This window comes from Camarhynchus parvulus, chromosome 3 (assembly GCF_901933205.1).
Source record: "Camarhynchus parvulus chromosome 3, STF_HiC, whole genome shotgun sequence".
NCBI lineage: Eukaryota > Metazoa > Chordata > Aves > Passeriformes > Thraupidae > Camarhynchus > Camarhynchus parvulus.
The window spans coordinates 83,087,780-83,107,501 of NC_044573.1; the positions used below are offsets into that span (position 1 = coordinate 83,087,780).

Consider the following 19,722-nt stretch of genomic DNA (forward strand, 5'->3'; position numbering starts at 1 on the left):
CACATCTCTTTCCATTCCACATCTATGGACTGGTTTTGTGATATACATGGTATTATTAGTAGGTGAATAAGTTTTCTTTGGTGAAAGCTTAAAATTCTTCTGTCTTCATGCTGCCATTACCACTTTTTCCTTCCTTGTTTTCTGGGGGGGGGGTTTGAAATATTTTTCCCCCCAGTGTCATTTCAGACACTCAGCCTATTGAGTAGTAACTCCCTACACGGGTGCAGGAGAGAAAAGCCAGCTGTCATGGAAAATGCATTATGGAATTTATAACTCTACACGATTGTAAAGCACTACCTAAAATATTGCACCAATTACAAAGCAGTAAAAATCTGTAACATTAGAGATTGATTCCCAAATTATATATCCACAAAGGAGAAAAATTAAGGCTTGCAGGCAATTTTAACAATAAAACATGTACCTATATGTAGAGATAATGGCTTTGAACTCATACCCTTGCACACACATGCACTAACCAGCTTACAAGCCACTACAGATGTCTCAAGTGACTTCAGCCCCTGTGCTCTTCCTTGTACATGCTGGTCAGGGACCACTGCCTCTCTGAGCACACTTCTGTCCCACTGTGCTGCTGCTCCTGACTTACTGTGCACTGCTCAATAATGGAAACTAGAAAGTTAACCCCTGAAGACACACACAATTACTTTCCACTTGATCCTTAAATTCTTCCTACTCTTGGGCTCCATGTAGGTTTTAAACCCAAAATTTTAAAGTTCTGTCTTCGGGGAAGTTTGAAATATGCTAATAACAGTGTCGGTACAGTTTAGCCAGAAGTATTCTGATGCAAAATCCACTTTAAAAACTCTTCTATGTTTCAGTAATTCCACATGATGCAGCACATTCATTAAACTGAATGATGCTGAAGAAGCAAAAATTCAAGGCCATATCCTTTACCACTTATAAATTTAGAATGAAAATCTAGAGGGATAAATGTTTCATTGCTATGTTGAAGGAGACATGTAGAGTGAAATGAAGAACAATGTTCACTGGTGGATATTAATTTAAATTTTTCAGTTTTCATATCTCAGCCACATTGTGATACCACTGCTTCAATAAACCTGAGACACTGTAAGGAGATTGAGCACCATTTCTTTAGAGAAGCAGTGCAGAAGGGTGACTAGGTATTAAAACTGTGATGTATGAAATCCTTTTGACTGCAAATAGAATGTCAAATATGCACCTGCTGCCGTTTTTATTACACTGCCTAATTTAAATGATGAGTAATGTCCACTTCTTTTGCTTTTAATCTAGATCTTTCTGCTGTGTTCTTTTGTGCATTGCTTTTAAGTGTCTTCATGCATATTGCAGTTCAGCACATCACTGTCTGACACATTTGTTTCAGAAACAAATATGCAATTGCATTTATCTCCAATAACAATCTACAATTTATCTTCTTGAATTTGGTCCAATTTTCTAAACTCTTAGCATACTTTAACCTCTTCAAAATCCCTGTTAGTGCAACTGTGGCAGGTTTGGTAAGTCTAAGATTCACCTGCTCCCACAGATCATTTGCAAAGACACCACATGTCACTAACTAACTGGCTACACTCAGAAAATGCTCCTGGGCTTGCTTAGCTGGGGCCAGCTGATTTCTGCACAGAATATAAGGCTCTTACAGTGGTCAAAGCAAAGGGAAAAAAAGAGAGATCAAAAGTAATCTTTTATCCATTATTACCCGGTTCAAGCAAAGTACCTTTTTGACCTGTGAACTTTTACTCAGTACAAAATTTTACCCTGCTTTAGCAGTGAAGCTGCACCAGATGATCCCACTGTGGGGATCCCTTCCAATCTTACCCATTCTGTGATTCTGTGAAAATATTTCTGTGTGGCAAAGATATCAAAATCTGTTCATCTATATGCAGCTATTCAAAATTCAGTTGAATTTTAAAAATCACTTTAATACTGAGAAATCTGGTCTAGTGGAAAGTGTCCCTGACCATGGCAAGGGGGCTGGAATTTGATGACCTTTATGTGATTATGAGAAATAGAAACCATTCTGTGATTATGAGAAAAAGCCAAGCATTGAAAGAGAAATAATAAATCAAAGCAATAAACAAGGCTGTGACATGAGCGCATGAGTGCCTGTGAGATGAGTGTGTGAACGTGTGGAAGTGTGTTTCAGGCCAGCCTAGCTGGTGTGCAGGAGAGCCACAGAGCAGGCACAAGGGCCCAGGACCCAGGCAGGGATAGGAGAGTGGCTTTGCTGCTATTCAAGGGATCAAAGGGAGTGTAGTCAGCCAAGTGAGTGTTGTGTGTGTGTCCCTGACCTATGTGCTTGAGCACTGCTACTGTCTGAACCTGGAAATGTGGAAACCTGCCTGGAAATGGAGTCACCTACACTGACATCCAGACCTCCAGGTACACTAACCTGGAATCCAGAGGACAAAGAGGAGGAATTACCAAGTCTTGGGACTTACTCCAGGCAACAGCCCTGTAACCCCTCAGCACAGTCACTCAAGTATCAGGAAGTGCAGACACTACAGTTATTTCTGTGGTTCTAATTTGATCTCTTTTGTACTTGTGTTTCAAAAGTCTGTCTTTGATTACATGACCTTGCTCGTTTTTTTCATGTTCAGTGTTCAGAACAGATGATGTTTACCTAATGAGTTGCTGTGTATCCTTTTTTGCAGTTTCTAGGCCTCATTTACTGTGTGCATTCAAACCTTAAAGTGAGGATGAAGTGATTCATTTCCCATGAGTCAGTTAAGAAGAGTATCTCGGTGCTTCACATTCAAGCGGTGTTTTCTTCTTTCTCCAGATGTGGGACTGAGGCACACAGGATCTCAGTGAAAAGTCACAGCTACAGTTTAATGCCTGTGTGTTAGCAATTTGGGAACATTAAAACAGGGAACATAGTACTGCTTTCTCCTCTGCAAAGTCTGGTTTATATACCTTTCCTGCCAGATACAAACCAAACTCCAGTTCTTCAGAGCTGCACAAAGCTCCCTTAGCCATAAGAATAGTTTTTCTGCAGCTGCAATCATTTGATGTATTACCAAGCCCCTTTTAATTTCTTCAATTAATGAGAAAAAGTTATGATTTTACTTTTGTTACAAATTTTGAGCATCATTAAACCAATGCCTTGCAATGAGATATATCAGGCAATATAATGAAATAGAAAAAACAAAGCAAAAAACCCCATGCAATGTTTGTAGTCTCATCAGTAGTGTATCTGCAAGCACATGTTGGAAAAGTTAAATATGTTGCCCCTATCTTACTGATGACAAAGCTAACACACCTAGATGTAAGACATGGTTTGCTCTGTATCGCCTGTCAGACGAATGATACAGCTGAGAGAAGAGCCTCTCACAAAGCACTTTTTTCTTCATTATTCCAAAACATTTTACAACCATGGATTTTACTTACTGTAGTATCTACACTTGGATAAATTCAACTGCACAAATATTACACAGCAGCAGACAGATTACACAGTAACCAGGGAGGAAGAACCCAGTACCATAACTCTGAAGTCGGTGAAATCCATTGGATTGTAACAGGTTGAGTCATGGAGTAGTTCTGAAAATGCCATTCAAGTTTCTGCATAATCCCAACCAGGACCTACATGACCCACATGACACGCATATAGAACTGTATCAATGTCCACAATTTAGCAGTTTATTCAGCAAAAATACATTTCTCAGACATAATGTTGCTTAGGTTTAAATATAAAAAAATATAGTTTTGTTTTCCAGGCAAGCAGATATAAAAAAAAGTCAAGAAATGTAACTTTCAGAAAGGAACAATAACTTACAAACAAAAAAGATAATACTATACTCCTTAAACAAAATACCAGATAGAGACTTTATCATTCCAGTCAAGTCCTTTATCCTAAAGTGAAATGTACATATTAATGCAGCTGAAGACTCAGGCCATACTCTTGACCAACCCACCACAAAATTCACACTGTAGTTATACCTTTATTGTCTTCTGGAGTTTTTGTTCATTTGCCTTTACTGTCTTTTGGAGTTTTTGTTCATTTACCTGAAGGTGTAGAATATGTATTGCCACTGCTCTTCCTGAACAATTGCTACTTGGTTAAGAGTTCGTATATTAAATTTTAATCCTGCGCATAGGGACACATGGGTAAGGCTTTATTTCCTGTTCTTCACAGGAAGTATATCTGTAATCCAGTAGTGAAACAGAGATGTGGCTACCTTGGCATGATCTGAAACAGAGAAAACACATTCCTCCTGAAATACCTCCATGACATTTCTGAACACTAAGAAAAAGACTTGTGCAAACATCTATTTCCATTCAATATTAACATTTCATTAAACCCAATGCACACGCTGGACCTCGAAGACTAATACCTATCAATTTCTATATAGGCAGGTGCATTTTATTTCAGGAGGTCAGTCATTTGTATGAGACACAATTTTGCTCATACACTCTGAAATTTCCTATTTGTTATGATTCAATAATTCAGAAAAAATGAGATTGAAATGACATGATCATGGGCAAGGCTTCTTTCTGTCTGGAGAGTAGTTTCACAGATCATTATTTAACTTACAATAGTACCTAGAAGACTCAGTTGAGAATGAGTCATATTGTACAGATAGCTGCATTAAAGCCTCAAAATGCTATCACTTCTGTCTTTGAATTCAGAGATTACCTATGTGACTTTATTGATTTTTAATGATAAGATTTTCTGCAGTACTTATCACATAATAATGACATTTAAGATGATTCTATAACATTATGCTAATACAGTTTTCAAATTTCCTTTTCTTTGAATGCTCATTCATTCAAAAAAAAAAAAAGTGTAAATTTCATCATTTTAAGGCTTCTGTATCTCCAGCCTCTGCATTGTTGGCACACAGTAACTATATTAATTCTGGTCTGCAAACTGTACCTCCCCCTGCAATGAAGACTTATATAAATGACAATTCTCCAAAAAAAGGCAGTTAAAAGAAGCTTCTAGCTCTGCCATGAGTGATAATTTCCTAGGCAACAAGGGAAGAGTATGTTAGAGATTTGAAACCAACCAACAAAAGGAAAATGTTAACAGACAACAGGATGAAGTTGATGAGCAGAAGTTCATAAATGAGTTCATAAATTAGGAGATAATGACTTTTTTTTAATTAGGCAATCACCTATGCTCTAATAATTGATGTGAAATGGGAATTAAGTAGCTCTCATTTCCAAAGCTAGTTTCCAGCCAGCAAAGGGAGCATTACTTGCAGTCACAGCTCTTCTCCTTTGCCCACTGCACTGTGGAGGATCATGAAGGTCTCTGGCTTCCTTTTGCTAATGGCCACAGACTTTCTATCAGAGCTCAGCAAAGCTCCCATCATGAGAAATCCACGTCTATGTGACTTCTAAACATTCTCTTACCTGCACATACAGAAGATTTTTGGTAGAGGTAAGTACTTTTTGTTAATGACTACCAAATAAATGGAACCATTTTCTTCTCTTTTACAGACTGAGAACAATGACACTCTAGATAATCATGTTCACACAAACACTCTTGACCAACCTCACCTTTGTCTGATCATTCAGGTACAAGGTCAAAGGCAACTTGACAGAGCATTTAAAGCACAAAGTATGAGGTAAGCTGATGGAGGATGACAACTAAACAGAACAACCAGTACCTCTGAAACATAGAGATTTTCTTGTTTAAGTATTTTTTTCTCATTTAAATGAAGGGTTAAAAAAGAATAGCTATTGTTGATAATTTGTGTGTCTGAATTTCCTCAGTATTTCCTTTTCCTGCAAAATTTATCAGACCGTACCATCACCCTTGATAAGAATTTCTTTGATATGACTACAAAAATTGGGATCTAAGAGCTTAAGATAAAACAGAAATTTGTTTCTGGTTTCTTTTTTCTTTTGGATGCATTGTGATTTTCAATCTGAGTAACAGCTAAGAGATGCAAAGGAAATACCAAATCATGGTATTGAACTAGTGGTTTTGAATTTGTAATCTGCAGAACTGGAACAGCCCGTGGCTTTATACTAAAGCACCCTTATCATCAGTAGGCATAAACTTGCCAAGTGAGACTTGGTAATCCCAGTGGAAAGTTGGATGAAACCATAACATCCATATATGAGGAAATAAAAGACATAATGGTGTGGATAATTTGTAGCTTTTACTAGTGGAGAATGTGCACTTATATGAAGAGATGCATCACTTCTTATTTTTTTCTTATGCTTCCCTGCTTCCCTTCCTGGAATTACAGATAAAACTGAACAAAACATAGCACCCATCTTTACCTCCTTGATGATGGTGTCTTGAGTAGAATCATAATGATGGGAAAAAGGGTTAATATCCTGTTTCCTGAACTACAGGGAATAAAATGTTTATTTTGTAAAAATAATACAACTTCCTAAAATCACAGGGTTTTTATCGTGTTAATATGGAATGACTTTTCCTTCTAGTACTTCGCATCCCCATAAAAATAAAGAGAGAAAACTCAAGACAATAGGACAAAATCATAAAAATTAGAGAATACTATTACGTACTGCGCATTTTTAACTTCATAAACAGCCCTAACTTGTCTTTCTACCTTGAATTTGTTAATACAACAAAGGGTGTACTAACAAATTCAAGTTCTTATTATAGAAAGGTATTATATTACAAAGGTCTTTGTAACTCTTAACTTTTATCACCTGCTCATTGGGAGTGAAAACTAAAATGTAAAAAACCCACACTGGACAAGATGACCTGATTTTGAGCCTAATGTACAGAAAAAGAAAAAAAGTATAATTAAAGGTCTAATTCAAAGTAAAATTTCAAACCATTGTATTTTCATTCACTGAATTTCCATAATTACAAATAGAATGTATTTTTTAAAGTCTGCTGAGGAAACTTAACGACTAGCAGGTGCTTAATTATCCTTTAATAATTTATAAGAATGTATTTTTCCTCTTTCTTATGTTGTTGCACCTCATGAATATCAAATAAACTACTATGGTTACACTACTGTGAACTTGGAATGAGATTAGAATTGAGCTCAGAGTGACAGCAGTTACTAGGGAAAAAATCAACTGAAGAATAAACAATTCCAGGCTGCACCAGCAGAAACATTATTGAATTTTAAAAATCACTCAGGAAATTTTCTTTTGCTTTTTTAAGTGATGAATACATACACTGGAAAATTAGGGGGTTTTAATTTGATTCTGTTTTCTCTCTTCATTTTGACATTTCTGCTATACAAAAGTAAACAGAGCAACTTTTCTCAAGGCTCCAAAACCCAACAGAACTCCAACTGTGTTGTACAGAAGTTAGATAAGGCCTGTAAAGAATATCCCAAATGTTGTCACTTCAATTCCATTTGGATTTAATCAAGAAAAGCTGAATTAGTTCATTCAATAAAGGGTAATAACATTTTCATGATTCCTGCTGAGTTCCACTTGGTTTGTACACATGTATTACATCCAATGAGACTGTGATTGTAATTAAGATCAGAGATTGTAGGCTTGAAATGCACAGAAGGATTTAATTCCATGTATAGATGGATACTTCACATCCATCAGAACCTAAAGGGTTGTCATACCTCATATCTCCCCTTAAAAGAATACACGTGTACTTCTCTAAGAGCATCCTTTTCAAACTGTATCAGATCTGAACTCCACAGGCAGGAATTCTCTCCTCTCTCTGTCCAGCACACAGCATCCAGTAGGCTCCAGTCTAGATGAGGATCTTTAGGCACTATCATGCTGTAAATTATTTAATGAAGTTACAAGCATATGTCTCTTCTTTGAATGCTGTTGCTAAGCCTCTGATGGCTATGATGTTAATTACACTGTTACCACACTGCTACCATCTCTGCTGATACTCTTCTAAAGACTTAAAGTACAACCTAAAATGGCTGAGATCATCTCATGCTGTAGCTAACTGCTCTCAACTCTGATTAAATTCTTTGGGAGGCAAGAAAATTCAGCATATATTGTAGATTTTGGTCTGATGCTGCAACATAAGTTCTAATGACTAGCAGCAATGACTGTTTAAATGAAGACTACATGAAAAATGAGTCATTATACCTCATGTGGACTACATGCTGATCCCACATTCACTTGAAGAACTATTAACTGTACAAGAAGAGATTCTACTAAAATTATAGGGGTAATAATAGAGAGCAGAAGGAGCCTGTGCCTCAGGCATGAAAAAATTTAGTAACACAGTAATTTTTCTTTTAATGAATGACTTCAGAATAATATTTGTTACAAAGAGTAACTTTAAATTTTTGCATTATCAACAGTATTCTTTAGAAACTAAAATGGTAAATCAAAGTATAGCTTGCAAAGTTTGTGTATTAAAGAAGCCACGTGGGGACCAGGAAGAAAAAAAAATAATGGGTTTTATTGATTTTTATGCATGTAAAATTAATTCTTAGCTGGAGGAGTGAAATCTCCAAGATAAACAAGTTAATTCCTGCAATTTAAAAAGTCTACCATGGGAATGTATTAAAAATATGCTTCAATTATCATTAAATCTTAAAACATTTCAGATTTTAAAAATATTGGTTTAAACCCTTGAATCATCTCATATTCTGTAGTTGCTGTGAAGTGAGAAAAGCTTCTATATTGATTGTAAACAAATGGGAAATAGGGATATCACTGTATTTTTGGTGGGAATTATGTTTTCATATCTTGTATAAGCATATATTTACTATTACATCCTTATTTACAACTTCTTAATTAAAAAAATAAAGCTGTGTGAATTTTAATTCACACAAAAATACCAGCGTATGAACATGAGTGAATAGAACCTACCAGGAGACATCATAGATTCTTCTTGGAATTGTTTCAAAGCATCCTTCAATCTCTCAGTATCCTGTAGTAATACAAGGGATTTCAGCCGATGCAGATGAGTCACATCTGAGGAAGAGATGGTGCGAAGTTCAAGACATTGTAAGAGCTCTTGGACAGTTGCTGAATTTACAGCAGCATCTCTGCATTGTGATTTTTCTGCAAAAACAGTTAGAAAACTATGTTAAAAATATTCAGTGAACTCAGAGAATTTTCCTAATTACAATTTTTTTTCCTAAGACAGCATCTTCCTTTTTAGTACAAGTTACAACCAAATATCAGGTACTAAAGAGTAGCTTGTTAAACGTTTTTTGTTAAATATTAAAACAATGGTAAAAAAAAGAAAAAACTACAAAAATCAGTAAGTAAAATAGACAAGAGGATTCATAATGATAGGAATGCAAGAAGAATCAAATTTTCAAAGTTAGCAGAGAAAGAAGGTGTGAAGAAGAAACTGTACTGGGGCCAAAACTGTGTTTTTGCTTCCTATACACTATATATTATGAACTGCACAGACATTTGGAGAAAGGAACAACTCTGTGGAACTACTGCAAAGCACTTCTGGAGGCAAACAACTACTTTGGTATTCCACCTTTATGTTTTTTATTTAAGAAACAACTATTGCAACATGCAAGACCACCGAGAAGGACACACATGGTTGTAGCGGGTTGACCTTGGTAGGATGCCAGGTGCCCATCAAGATGCTCCATTGCTCCCCTTCCCAGTGGGACAGGGCAGAGAAAATGAGATGAAAAACAGCTCATAGGTTGAGATAAGGCAGTTTGCTAAAAAACCCAAAACCACAAAAAACCCAACCAAAACTAGCAGATGTTCGCACACACGTAATTAAAGAGGAAGAAGGGGTTATTCTCTATTTTTCACCAGCAAGTGATGTTCAGCCACTTCCTGGGAAGCATGGCCTCAGCCCATGTAGTGGCTGCTCTGGAAGGCCAGCACTGTAAAAGAACAAATGCCCCTCCCTGTTCTTCCTCCCTCCCTTAGCTTTTATATCTGAGCTGATGTCATCTGGTATGGAATATCCCTTTGCTAATCTGGGTCAGCTGGCCTGGTTGCGTCCCCTCCCAGGATCTTGCTCATTCCCAGCCCCTTGATGGAGGGGAATGTTGGAGAGATGGCACTGATAAGATGCCAGCACTGCCCAGCAGTAGCTAAAACTCTGGTGTGTTATCAACACCTTTCCAAAGCACTTATGAGGGCTGCTGTGCACAATGAGCTCCAGTTCAGCCACACCCAATACAATTCTTTATACAGTACTCTTTAATCCCAGCAACGTGTTGTTTTTTACCAGCAAGACACCTGAGAAGTACAGAATTTTTGCCATTCAGATTTTTAACGTATGTACTAGAAGTATAATCCAATGTGACCGTTTGAAAATGCAGCTAAAAGCAACGGCCTTCAATTTTATTTAAAAAATGGGGAGTGTTAAAGTCATTCAACTATAAAAGGCAAACAACATAATGTCAGATCTATATATAAACTGGGATTTGCCTAACAAGTAAGTTAGTTGCATTCTGATTTACAGATGTCATATCTCATCTGCAGATGAAATTCCTTTCTACTAAGAATTCCCCTCTGTGGATTCCAAGGTCCTCACTGGCTCAACACTCCAATCTGCTGGTTTGAAACTACAGCCAGTCAGTCTGTCAAAAACTACCAAAATCTGAACTTGACTTACAGGAAAGTTGGCAGTTCAACAACACTCTTTCTTAAAAATCAACATGCTACACAGCTGGGGACAATTCATCAGGTTTCTGTTCTGGATCATGTATTAACAGCAGAACTTGAAGAATTTGCAATCTTGCTTGGTCACTGTGGAGTTCCACTACAGCAAATGCAAGTAGCTTAGCTTGCATTTACTCAGCCATATGGCGAAGTAGTAAAATTCTTAATTTTGGTGATGGAAATACCTTAGCCAGAAAGTAGGACAGATTTCAAATGCTAGGATTAGTACCTGATGCAGCAGGAAAATTTAACAGTAAGCAAAAAAAATGTTATGTATAAATCTTGAAAAAGTTAACATGAAATCCCCTGATGTCATCTTTACAGTAATTCTGTAACCAAGAGATGAATTTTACGGTACTAGAAGCTGACAGCTCTGCCTCAAGATGGACTAATACAGGTAGGTAAGCTATTTAATATTCTCCATTCAGCTCCACAGTGACCAATGAACATTGGATAGGCCATTAGGGATAAATCCATGCAATTCTTTTAAAAGTACTAGGGAATGAGCATTGAGCATCAGTTCCCATTCAACTTGTTCACAAGCATTTTATGCTAATATACTCTCCTAGTGCCAATGGTATCTTCCCTGTTCCTGTGCATGCTGTCTGTCAAGATTTCCTTATAGAATTCAAATAGATCTCCTGAGACACAGAGCATTCAGAAAACTAGATTGGTTCAGAGATACTAAGCATGAAAGTAGTTTAGGATAGCAATTGTCCTTATTTGAAGTTCTCTGAAAGCAAGTAATCCTTCTGGATATTTGCTTGCAAAGGGGAAAAAGAATTTTAACCACTTGTCCCAAGTGCATTTGAATGTTTAGGAGAAGAGGAAGGAACATCATGTATATTTTTAAAGACAGAGGACCACAAGTTTTTTCTATTGATATGAATTCTTGCATATTCATGTACAGACCAGAAAGTGGGACAAACACTAGGTACTCACATGCCTTACTTCTTCTCACATGCCTCTCTTCAAGAGAGACACCTCTTTAGTAGATTTGTCCCACTTTACAGCAGTAATAAATGCATATCCATTTTCCCCTGTGTGGTAATACTCATGAAAAGAAAGGAGAAAATGGTACATACTGTCAGTAAAATAAATTTGTTGTGTCGCCTGCAGGAAGTCCAGAATGCTATCTGCCTTTTCACCTATGTCTTTTAAGCCTGCTGCTTCTTCTTTGCTGCTTTTGTCAGGCTGGTATGTAAAATCCACACTGGTAGTTTTTGTTATTAAGCCAGCTGCTCTCTTTTTTTCTTTCTGTCGCTTCTTTTTCATTTTCCTCCTCTTGTTTTTGCTTATTTTGGGACCGTCTGTTTGCTGCAGCTGTAAATTATCTTGAACAACAGTCTCTTGCATTCCCAAATCTGTTTGTTGTCCATGGAAATTACTAGAGATTTGTGAACTGCTCTTTTGTTTCTTCCTTCGAATGCGCTTTCTCTTGGTTTGCCCTTGATATTCCTCTTCTGCGGATTCAAAAGAGACATGAGAGCTGTAAATAAGAAGATCTGTAATAAGCATTTTAGAACTGCATACAATGAAATATGACACCCTTCAAATTCTGGGATACCTGAGTGGCTCTAACCTTACTTTAACGCTCGCAATGTCTTTCAGTACTACAATGTCAAAGTCAACTTTTCTGAATGCATTAAAAAGACATGCTTTTTTCCCTTCTGCCTTCAATAAAGACTGTATTCTCCTTCATGCTACATACTTTACATCCCATTTATTTTCTTAAGGCAGATAATACAGTTCTATGCAGAGTGAGGTCAAAAGAATGCCCAGAGCAAAAACCAGTATGGGCAGACTGGGTGACATGACGTGAGAGAGCTTCCCAAAGAGTCCCACACCACCAGCTGGTAGACTTGACCAAGAACACAAGAAGAATGTACATAATTTACAATGAAAGATGACAGCGTTTATATTGATGATATCCATTCATGACAGTGCTGTGCTCTAAAAACACCAGGCATAAATTTCTGACTCATCTCTTTTCTCCTCCTTAAACATACTCCTCCTTTGGGATATCTTACTGCTAGCTCAGTTTTGGACATCAACTTTATAGGAAAAGCACGAAAGGCAACAGTGACCTTGGCAAGTAATCTCTAATCTCTTTAACAGCCTGCCTTGGTTCTGTTGTTCCCTTGCTACATTATCATTTTCTTACTACTTAATTCTTCAAAAGCCTGATGTCACAGGAAATAAGTCCCTCTTGCTCTTCAAGACAGCTTTTGTGCTTCTTTACTCAGATCTTAACCCTATATACAAAGCCCAAGTTTTAAAGTAATCTCTGACCCTGAACTGATTTTTCCTCTCACACACTCATTTCTGACAATTAGCCCCTCTAGCACTACCCAAGGAAGATTTGGCCAGAAGCAAAAAACTATCCTGCCTCTGAGTGCACTGCTGCTGAAGTCCATACTCGCGTCTATAATAATTGCTGTCTAACTAACTGGACTTCCCTCATTCATGATCTAACAAAATCCCCACATATTTAAACATCACGGATTGCAGAATTCCAGTTTTCTTTTATGTAGTGAGTTTGCATGCCAAGATTTTGGTCACAGGGGCTACAGTTGTGACTTCAGTGAAGAGTTGCTAGAAGCTTCCCCTATGTCCAGCAGAGCCAATGTCAGCCAGCTCCAAGATGGACCTGCTGTTGGCCAAGGCTGAGTCATCAGTGATGGCAGTAATGCCTCTGGGGTAACACAGTTTTCCATGTATATATATGTAATATATACTTAAAGAAGGGGGAAAAAGTTATTGTGCAGATGCAATTAAAACTGGAGAAGAGCAGAGTGAGAATATGTGAGTCAAACAACTCTGCAGAAACTGAGGTCAGTAGAAAAGGATGTTTCAGATGCCAGAGGAGATTTCCCTGCAGTCTGCGGTGAAGACCGCGGTGAAGCAGCTGTGCCCCTGCAGCCCATGGAGGTTCATGGTGGAGCACACATCCTCTTGTTGAGGACCCTCCACTTGAGGAAGTGCAAGCCTGAGGGAGGCTGTGACCTCACTGGAAGCCCACGCTGGAGCAGGCTCCTGGCAGCATCTGTGGTCCTGTGGTGACAGGAGCCCACACTGGAGCAGGTTTGCTGGCAGGAGTGTGACCCTACAGAGGACCCAAACCATGCCTGAAGGACTGCATGCTGTGGGAAAGGACTAACACGAGCAGTTCATGAAGAGCTGCAGTCCATGGGAAGGATTCATGCTGGAGGAGTGTCTTCCATGGGCTGGACCCCAGGCCAGAGAAGGAGAAGGACTCCTTTCCCTGAGGAGATGAAGAGTCTGAAACCCTCATTCCTCATCTCCCTGTGCTGCTGGTGGGGAGGATGTAGGGAATAAAGTTAAGCATGGGAAGACTGGGGAGAGAACAGAAGGTGCTTTTAAGATTTGATTTTACTTTTTCCTATCCTGCTCTAATTTTTATTGGTAATAAATTCAATTAGTTTCCCCAAGCTGAGTCTGTTTTGCCCATGACAGTAATCACTGACTGATCTCTCCCTGCCCTTATCTTGTGAATCTTTAGTAATATTTTCTATCTCCTGTCCAGCTGAAGACAGTAAGAGAATGGCTTTGGTGGGTGCATGGCATTCAGCCAAGGTGAAAACACCATATTCTAACGTTTTGCTCTAGAAAGTTAAGACATTAATCCTTCCCTCAACCCCTACCTGCATGCTTCTAAATTCCTTACAATGCCCTGAGACTAGTACTATTATTTATCTGCATTTACACCATTCTCTTAGGGTCAAAGCAACCTTGCTTGGCTAAGGCAGGAGAAACCTCTGAAACCTAATGCTTGTTTCAGAATTATATGCATAATCTCCTGAACTGTCTCAGACATTCTCAGCATGTTTGGCTTTCTCATCACTCCTCCCCCTAACCAGTCTTTGTCGCTATTTTCTCCATGGTTGGAGGCCCTCTCCTTAATTTCTGTTTCTTTTTCTGTCTTGAACTCTGTCATCTCTGAGCCACTTTCTCTTTAAATATCACTACAGACTTTTAGTTCTTTAGCTGTCAGATGACTCACTGCAAAGCAGTTTTCTATACTTTCAATGAAGAAGGCTGCATAAAAATAAATTTGCTGTATTGTAATTGAACACCACAGCACATTAAAGACACGCCAAACATCACCCTGGACCCACAGTGTGGAATGTTTCGCACCCATGGTATTTGAGCTAAATATCTTTATATGTGATTTGGACATATGGATGTGGGAAAAATAACGTCTGTGTCATCCTGAAGGCATAAAATATCAGAACTAAGGCAGATATGAATGGTGAAAGATGCTATAAACAAAACATCATGTTTCATCTTAAGATCTAATTTGGATTTTCATGGAAGTATTTGTGTTAAAATAGGTGAATTTCACTGCAAATATATATATATACATTGTTTTGCAAAATTTCTCAGCCCTCTGTTGACCTGAACAGCACTGTTTGCTAATAACACTACTTTAATCTATGCTCTCAGCAAAGCAGCCTAACTTGTTCTCCAAGCATCTGAGACCCCCAAATCTCAGTGATACCGCAGCATGGTGTGCAGCCAAGCACGCTTCCTTAGTTTGAGATCACTTGGAAAAAAAAAAAGGCAGAAGCCAGCGTGGGCTTAAGATAGCCAATGTTTTGAGTCAAATCCAAAAGTTTCCTTATCCTAAGTAGCTCAGGACAGCAGAAGGTCTGAAGAGACCATGGTGAAGCTGTCATAAGGCAGAATGAATATAGTCTTCTCATGTGTAGGTATTAAGATAAATGCCTGGCTGAAAGGAAGCCAGAACTATGCTGACTATCCTCCAACACAGGAGACAAATACAAGACTCTGACTAGTTCTCTTGAGGAGCTAGAGTGGCAGTCCTTTAGCAGTTTTGGTTATTCTTTGCCCTGTATTCTAGTATCTGTGTAGTATCTACTGTTCCGTGTGTGGGAGTTACCAGTGATTCAACATCAGGAACAAATACAATTAGATGCTTATGAATGCAAAGCAATGCACACAAAAGGGATTAATTTGAACAGCTCGCTGGTGGGGGTAAAGTGAGCTGTTATCAGCTCAGGAAAAACAAAAGCCATACCTGTGCATCAGCATGGAAAGCTTAATGAAAACAGTTGCTCAGTTGGTATCAGTGATCACAACAGCTAACACCTTGTTTGCATACATAAGAAAAGAAATGGAAAATAACAGGAAAAATATTCCAGAGCTATTATATAAACCTATTGTACTGTTCAAGCTTGTAATGCTGTTTCTTAGCATAATTCCAGAACAGTAAGGTTTTGGCAGGCAAAAGGAGGACTCTCACAGAAGTTAGCGGAGAAAAAAACTCCAAAAAGATTTGTATGATTTGACTTGAAAGAGTAATAAAATAGACTTAATTTCTGCCTCCTCATGTGAAAACAAGGTGACATCTGAGCTGTTTCACAAGCTAATAGAAGAAAGTAAAACCTTTTTTTTTTTCCACTAATGGTACAGTTTCCCATGCACGTGGCATGGAGAGGAGCCAAGAGAACTGCTTGTTCATATAATCAGCAAGGCTACCTGATTATAGCAGCCATGCTAAAATATAAATGAAAGCTATACAAGAAACATACACCATAAAGTTTATGTCACAGCCCACACAATGACCTTAACAAATGACATATTCAGTGGGATTCGCCTCCCACAGCTTTAGCTGCCTGAAAATACTTAGTGCATACTTAGATCTATGCTCCCTCTGATAACCCAAAAGACACTTTCTTCTTCAGAAAGCAGTTTATCCCATCCCAAACCAGCAGGGATGGAAATGCAATCTGTAGGACATCATGTCTCTCTCCCCCCTTCCATTAACCACAAAGGAAATCAAGATGATGAGCTCTGACCAGATGCTTGCAACACCTGAGAAGAATCAGTCTCTTTTACAGGAAATATTGGTGCACAGGAAGGTGTTTCTTAACACAAGTCTGCTCATCAGATGATTTTTACTAATTAACAAAATCCACTGTTTTATAAAAAGCTCCAAACAAGACCCAACTTTTGAACTTTTCTCTAAATTTCAAGCCAGTATGGGAGGCCTGATAAAATTCCAATAGATACAAATTTTGTTCTAATAATTTTTCCCACTGACAGAAAAGATTTGTTATGTCAAAGCCAAGCAATTTTAAAAAAATGCACAGAATATACATTATGCAAGCAATCTCAGTATGTTGAGTAAGTACTTAAGCAACAATGATCGGAATAGCTTTTGAACCACACTAACTCTAGCCACAACTATAGCTACAGCTTGCTCTAATTCCACAAGAACTGATGATTTTTGTCCTGTTCCATATTGGTCTGTCACCTCTCTTCCTCGTAAGACCTACCTCTACTCCACAAGTTGCTTAATTGATCACATAATCCAATTATCCAGGAGCAATTGACTCTAACCTGTTTAGTCTGCACTTGGTGCTTCTTCAGACTGAGCAGTGTCTTCCAGATGGAATGCCCATATACATTTTCCAGTAACAATTTCATAGGCATTTCTGTCAGCCTTAGTAAGAACCCCTTCCTCAAGAACTGTTCAGAGTTCCTTTTTTTTTTGGCATAGATTACTTTTGGGATGCAGTTTACCACACAGGTACACAGTCACACTACCCTGACTGATATGATATGATATGGAAGTAGGGATGAGCAGCCTCAGAATGTAAGTTAGCACTAAAAGAAAAAGTAATTTTCTAACAGCCTATCTTATCTTGTCTGAAAAATTTAAATGATTTCTCCATTCAAACTCATGTTTCTGTAACAGAACAGAGGTAGAAATACATAAAAAAGTGGACTTTAAATGAAATAAGAGGATTCTGTTTATACATACAGCTTACTGAACTGTGATAATGAAAAGTCAGCGCAGTCAGTTTCTATCTTCAAAGAAAAACACAAAACAATGAAAAATAGTAAAAAAATACTGATAGGAAGACATCCAATAAGCTAACTTTTATTGAGTTCTATTATATTAGGAAGTTACTTTGTATTCATCACCAGAGCAGCACAATGAGATTAAATACAAAGCTTAACACAGGCTAAGAGCAACACCTGACTTCCTCCTGTCCAGACTAACCATCAGCATGAACACACTGCTGGCAACTCCATGATGGAAAATGTAAGCTTCCTCGAGTTTATCTTTACTATTTCAGTTCCTTCAGACAATGACAGATGGAAACATTGCGAGACAGCATCCTATAACACAGTGAAAAATGGGAGGCTGATTGTCTGCAAGTCTAAGGGATACAAAGTTCCACAGTATGCAAAATGAAGTTTGCCTGTGAGAATAAGATGGGATTTTTGAATGCTATGGGTATTTTAAAATTGGGTCCCTGAATATTATAAGAACAAACTTTTAGAACAGGGGAAAAAAAAAGAGAAAAAAATATGTAAAGCATACTGAGGAAAACACAGTCAAAGAATATCCACTCAGCTTTAGGAATCCATATAATGTGCTCATCATTACTCAAGCATGGCAGCTGGCTCTCCTGCTCAACTCCCACAGTTGGCGGTGTGGATGCTGTTCATGGTAATTCATGGTAATTCTGTAATTCTGTTGGGTTTTGATTTTTGGCCAGTTTAAACCCTTTTCTTCCCCTTGACACTGGATGAATCTTCCATGGTGTACCATGCAGTCAAAGCAGAGGAGTTTAATTTTGGTTTAGGATCTTGTAAGGCAAAAACCGAATGTTATTTTTAGTGCCAATTAAGATATTTGTAGCTGCAATTTGACCAAGAGTGAAAAGCTGTGGCTGGTGAATGCAATAAAAATGGTTCATTAGAATAAAACCAATACCAGAAAGATCTCAGTGACACAAAATTATGTTACTACTTTTTCACTCTTTTTTGGGGAAACTGCTTCAAATAATTCAAAATCAGAGAAAGAAAATCCATTTAAAAACTTTAGAACTTCTATTAATGAGCAACACTTGTAATGTTCTAGAAAACTGCAAAAGACAGGAAGCTGTTTAGGATAGGGACTTTTATTTTTTCATTCATATTATGTTTGTGTACTGACAAATCAAGAATTCACAAAAAACTGGCAAATGTTGCATAAGTGCTGCCTACCACAAAGGAGTATTACCTCTTGGATTTTAAGCAAATCCAATTAATGCTAATGACAATAATCAGCTAAAGGCAGATACCACTTTCTGCATAAGTCTTCAATCATAAATTGTTGCATTACGCAGCAATAAATGTTCACCTGACGTATATACACATAAATTTCTCTTATTCATAAGTTAAGTCAAAGTAAGTCCTGCCATAGGACAAACTGTACTTGGTCACATTAAACAACTACCTACTTCTATATCATGTACCAAGCAGTAGCCATACACTGCATTCAAGAAAACATGAACTCTGGACTTACACAGAGGTACAATAATGGCTATTCTTTTGCACTTTTTACCTAAATAAAATTGCTATAATTTTGCTTTTTGATTGCTGCTGAGTGCAAAAAAGTTGTTTTCATGGTTATTCATTGTATTGTTATATGTTACTCCTGCTTGGTAACAGTCAGTTCTGAGCTCACCATTTTGCAGGTGAATTTTGACTGGTAATTTTTTCCGAAGTACATCGCTTGACAACTATCTAAGATGTGCTTCATCTGTCACTTTCGACAAATCACTCAATGTGGGATTACACTGCACCCAGCTTTAGCCTTTGGTGCAGTCGATATCCATGCAGCCATCCCTGATGGTTTCTGCTATCACTTCATTCTTCTTACCTGACCATCTATTAAACACAAGTCTCCAGTTGTGGCCTCTGTTTTGAGTATGGCCGCACTCTCTTAATCTACTTATCTATTCTGGGGCTTCATCATTCCTGTTATGTCTATGTGCCACCTTTGGAGAGAGGCTTTATCAAAAGCTTGGTGGAAACTCAAGGAAATCACATCAGTTGTAGCATGATCCTTATCCATGTATTTCCTATGTCTCCAAAATATTTGTATACTTCCTCTTCGCAAACCTTCTGTTGATCTGTCCCATTCAGATCACAGGTTATCAGGCATCCACAAATATTATTTTGCATCATAATTTGTGCTGAACTGCCTAAAAAACAACAGGATACCAGGCTTGCAGTTCCCTGGATGATTTAAGAACTGTTTTAAAAAACTGACTTCACACTATCTAACCTCAAAGTCTGACCACAAGGCAATTTGAAAAGCATGTAGCTATGCATCACTGTCAGTAATATGGGCAATTTTTCCCTTAAATTCTTTTAGAAAGCCTA

General features: G+C 37.9%; 1 protein-coding gene across 1 annotated transcript in view; it reads right to left on the reverse strand.

The window, feature by feature from the left end:
* Positions 1–3,634: 3,634 nt before the first annotated feature.
* The window catches only part of ERICH1 (glutamate rich 1), a 65,797-nt gene continuing 49,709 nt past the window's right edge, over positions 3,635–19,722 (reverse strand). The window contains exons 4-6 of the mRNA XM_030945227.1: positions 11,598–11,975; positions 8,734–8,928; positions 3,635–4,183 (exon numbers count right to left, since the gene is read on the reverse strand). Of these exons, the coding sequence (XP_030801087.1) occupies positions 4,110–4,183; positions 8,734–8,928; positions 11,598–11,975 (647 nt within the window). The 3' untranslated portion in view covers positions 3,635–4,109. The remainder of the gene's footprint in view (positions 4,184–8,733; positions 8,929–11,597; positions 11,976–19,722) is intronic.